The following is a 3,727-nucleotide window of genomic DNA, read 5'->3' on the forward strand; positions in this document are numbered from 1 at the left end:
TCAACATTATAATACATATTCACATTCATTCATCAGAAGGATAGCGAAACCCTTCAAATTAGAGAGTGATATAACATTAAAAAAAATGGTAGTTTTAAAAATGTATTTAGAAAATAAGACAACATATATTAATATTATTTTTCATCCAAAACCCCTCCCTTCCCTTCTAGTCTTCCCCTTTTCAACCGACCGGAAACAAAACTCACCTGTCGCCGCCGGTCAACATCTCCGTTTCAGTCAATGTCTTCTTCCTTATTTAAACTTTTGCTTCCCTGGAGCTTCGTTTCATTATTATTATTATTATTATCATCATCCGTAGTATTGTTGATTACTACTACGGTGGTGGCCGGATCTCGATCAGTCATTGACAATCAGCCTGTTGATCTGAACGTCACTAACTTCGATGAAGCTCTCAAGGGTTCGTCCGCTACTTACGCCATTGTAGAGTTCTTCGCTCACTGGTAGCAGCCTTTCATTTCTATCCTAGGGTTTGTTAACTTAGATCTTACTGTTTATATTCTATAAAATTTATATTCAATTGGTGTTAAAATTATATATGGGCCTGCACTGTTCAGTTTGGATCGGTTTTAGGCTATGACCGAAACTTTGGTTTTTGAATTTTTGAAAACTGTTCAGTTTCGGTTATATGTGGTTTTGTCAATTGAGCTTGAAAATTTTGGGTTTAAGTCATTTTGTTAATTAACAACTAGTAGACATTTGGGCTAAAGGATTTGAGTTACATTTTTATTAAATTCTTATAAATAATCTCAAAGTTAAAAGTGAAAATCGTCAGTTCGGTTTCTACAAAAACATTAAACCAAACCGTCAATTTTTGTTTCGGGTTCGTTTTTTTTCTCTTTTCAGTTTTGTATGGGTTTTTTGGTTTCTGGAGATATGTATGTTGTCTGCACCTTAAAAGGAATGGCATCTTACTTTATATGGCTAAAAGCTTCTATTTTTTGGATCTGTGGATGCAATACAATTCAGCTCTTGTTGGCTTCTCAAATATCCATATTTATAACTCTAATTTTAATTATTATTACACTTTGCAGGTGCCCAGCGTGCAGAAATTATAAGGTACTTGTAGTTTTCATTCACAAAGGCTACATGTATTTATTGAACCGCTTATCGTTTTAGCTTTAACTTTGCAGCCCCAGTATGAAAAGGTTGCCAGGCTTTTTAATGGAGCCAATGCTATTCATCCAGGGATTATATTTATGACACGAGTAGATTGTGCGAATAAGGTAACATTACTAACTTTCTTTTGAATGTGACATTCTTATTGTTTTATGTGTTAGCAACCAATTCATCTTTTATCCATGTTTGGCAGAACAGATAAATACTAAGCTCTGCGATCAATTCTCTGTTAGTTTCTACCCGGCACTATATTGGGGCCCACCTTCTAGATTTGTTGGTGGTGGATGGGATGGAAAAGATGAAAAAAGTGACATTCGTCCTATTGATGATGGAAGAACTGCTGAGCGTTTGCTTAAATGGATTAATAAACAACTAGGAAGGTATGATTTGTTTGAGATAAATATATTATATTAAAATGGGAATTAAAGGTTATTAATTGATACAGCTGCTTGATTTTGTATTTTGTTTTTAATATAGCTCATATAACCTTGAAGACGAGAAATTTGAAGATGATCACCTTCATTCAAACGTCTCAGACCCTGGACAGGTTTGTTAAAGAAATATTTACAATTTGAAGTTACATTTTGTAAAAGTTATTAACCTTTTTTTTGTGAGGTAGATTGCGGAGGCTGTATATGATGCTGAAGAGGCTACATACGTTGCCTTTGACATCATTTTAGATAACAAGGTGAATGCATGTTTGTTGTTTATGATTATTATTACATTTGAGTTCATTGACTTAATAATTATATTATATCTGTTAACAGATGATTAAACCAGATACTAGAGGTACACTTATAAAGTTCATGGAACTAATGGTGTCTCATCATCCTTCCAAAAGGTTCATTCCAAAAGAAAAAAAAAATCTTTTAAATAATCACTTCTTGCTATTTTCTTAATTTAATTTAAAGTCTGGATATTTTAGATGTCGGAGAGGAAGTGCTGATATACTAGTCAATTTTGATGATTTATACCCTTCAACTATGCGTCCGGCAAACAAACATAAATCTGCAAATAGCACGGGACAAGGTCTTTTTGGTAAATTTGACATTTGTGGAAAAGAAGTCCCTCGGGGAAATTGGGTATCTTTCACCCTTCTTTAATACTTTAATGCATTTTTGTATTTTCTTTTCTCGTACTTAGATAAGTTTTTGTGCTTTGATATGTAGATGTTTTGTCGTGGCAGCAGGAATGATACCCGAGGCTTCAGGTATATTATTCTATGTACACTTCACATTTCATAAGGAATAAAGAAAAAGAATATTAACTTACTTGGCGATTTAACAGTTGCGGTTTATGGGTTTTGTTACATTCACTCTCGGTGAGAGTGGAAGATGGAGAAAGTCAAATGGCGTTTACAACCACGTGCGATTTTATCCACCAGTTCTTCATATGTAACGAGTGCAGTAAACATTTCTACAAAATGTGCTCAAGGTAAAACTAAATCCATTCTTTTAAAAAATTCTGAACCTTCTTTTAAAATTTTTTCTTTAAAAACATTGCAGGGTTTCCACACCATTTCGCAGCACCCGTGAGTATGCACTCTGGTTATGGACCGCACATAATGAAGTCAACACGAGACTAAAGGAAACTGAACAATCTCTTAAAACCAGTGACCCTAAATTTCCAAAAACAATCTGGCCCACAAAACACCTGTGTCCAGCTTGCTACAAATACCTTAATCAAAACGAAGAAAGCAGTTCAATCGGTTGGAACGATGATGAGGTGTTCGGGTTCTTAAACAGCTACTATGGAATCATGCTGGGAGACAAAGAACAGATTCAGAGCATAAACAATGGAGTTTCAGTTCACGTGTTACAATCAGCAAATGCACTTGTGGTCCCTGTCGGGGCCGCGGTGGCAATCGCGGCGGCCAGCTGTTTGTTCGGTGCGCTTGCTTGGTTTTGGCGGTTACGACAGAAGAACCGGAAGTACTTTCATAAACCCCAACCTTTAAAGATTGTGTAATTATTATTATTAGGTGAAAGTTGAAACCTATGAAGGAAGTATTAAACAGCATTGTTTTTTTTCATTTTTGTAATAATTTTCTTTGGGAAAAATTTCAGGCCGAGAAGAAGCTGAAGCTGATGAGTCCGGGAGATTGTTCGTGTGCAAAAGCGAGTTGAGGTTCCATTTTAATTTCTTATTTCACATACATTACATGTATACAGTTAATGATTCTGGAATAGTTAAAAGATTTAAAATTTAAATATAATGACGATTTAAATTGTATATTTTTTTCTGGTTTTGTCTATATTTGTTCATTTATTTTGCATGTATAAGAACACATACACAGTCAATAAATTGGATGACAGTAAAATGGCATTTTTTTGAGGCGTATCCTTTTTTTTTCCTAAAAAACCCACATACACAGTCAATAAATTGGATGACAGTAAAATGGCATTTTTTTGAGGCGTATCCTTTTTTTTTCCTAAAAAACCCACCTATACGCGGGTTATGGGTAGGTTTTTTTTTATAGCAAAAACCCATCTTTTTTGTCTTATTATGTTTTTTTTCCATTCATTTTTTTTCTTATTTTTATATAATAATTTTTTTATTTTTGATTTATTATTAATAAATTTTAAATAGT

At 33.9% G+C, this 3,727-nt stretch overlaps 1 protein-coding gene across 1 annotated transcript; it reads left to right on the forward strand.

Moving 5' to 3' along the window:
* The first annotated feature begins 240 nt into the window (after nucleotides 1–240).
* Nucleotides 241–3,334, forward strand: LOC143582088 (sulfhydryl oxidase 2-like). The gene is made up of 12 exons (XM_077064731.1): nucleotides 241–461; nucleotides 1,053–1,077; nucleotides 1,152–1,244; nucleotides 1,336–1,517; nucleotides 1,615–1,684; nucleotides 1,757–1,825; nucleotides 1,905–1,978; nucleotides 2,063–2,219; nucleotides 2,307–2,347; nucleotides 2,425–2,571; nucleotides 2,643–3,068; nucleotides 3,204–3,334. Exons 1-12 carry the CDS (start codon nucleotides 241–243, stop codon nucleotides 3,217–3,219), a joined length of 1,521 nt encoding a protein of 506 aa, XP_076920846.1. The 3' UTR covers nucleotides 3,220–3,334.
* Nucleotides 3,335–3,727: the final 393 nt, after the last annotated feature.

The sequence above is a fragment of the Bidens hawaiensis genome, unplaced genomic scaffold (genome assembly GCF_021521415.1).
Source record: "Bidens hawaiensis isolate Kalapana, Puna unplaced genomic scaffold, B.hawaiensis_p1.1 tig00031442_1, whole genome shotgun sequence".
NCBI lineage: Eukaryota > Viridiplantae > Streptophyta > Magnoliopsida > Asterales > Asteraceae > Bidens > Bidens hawaiensis.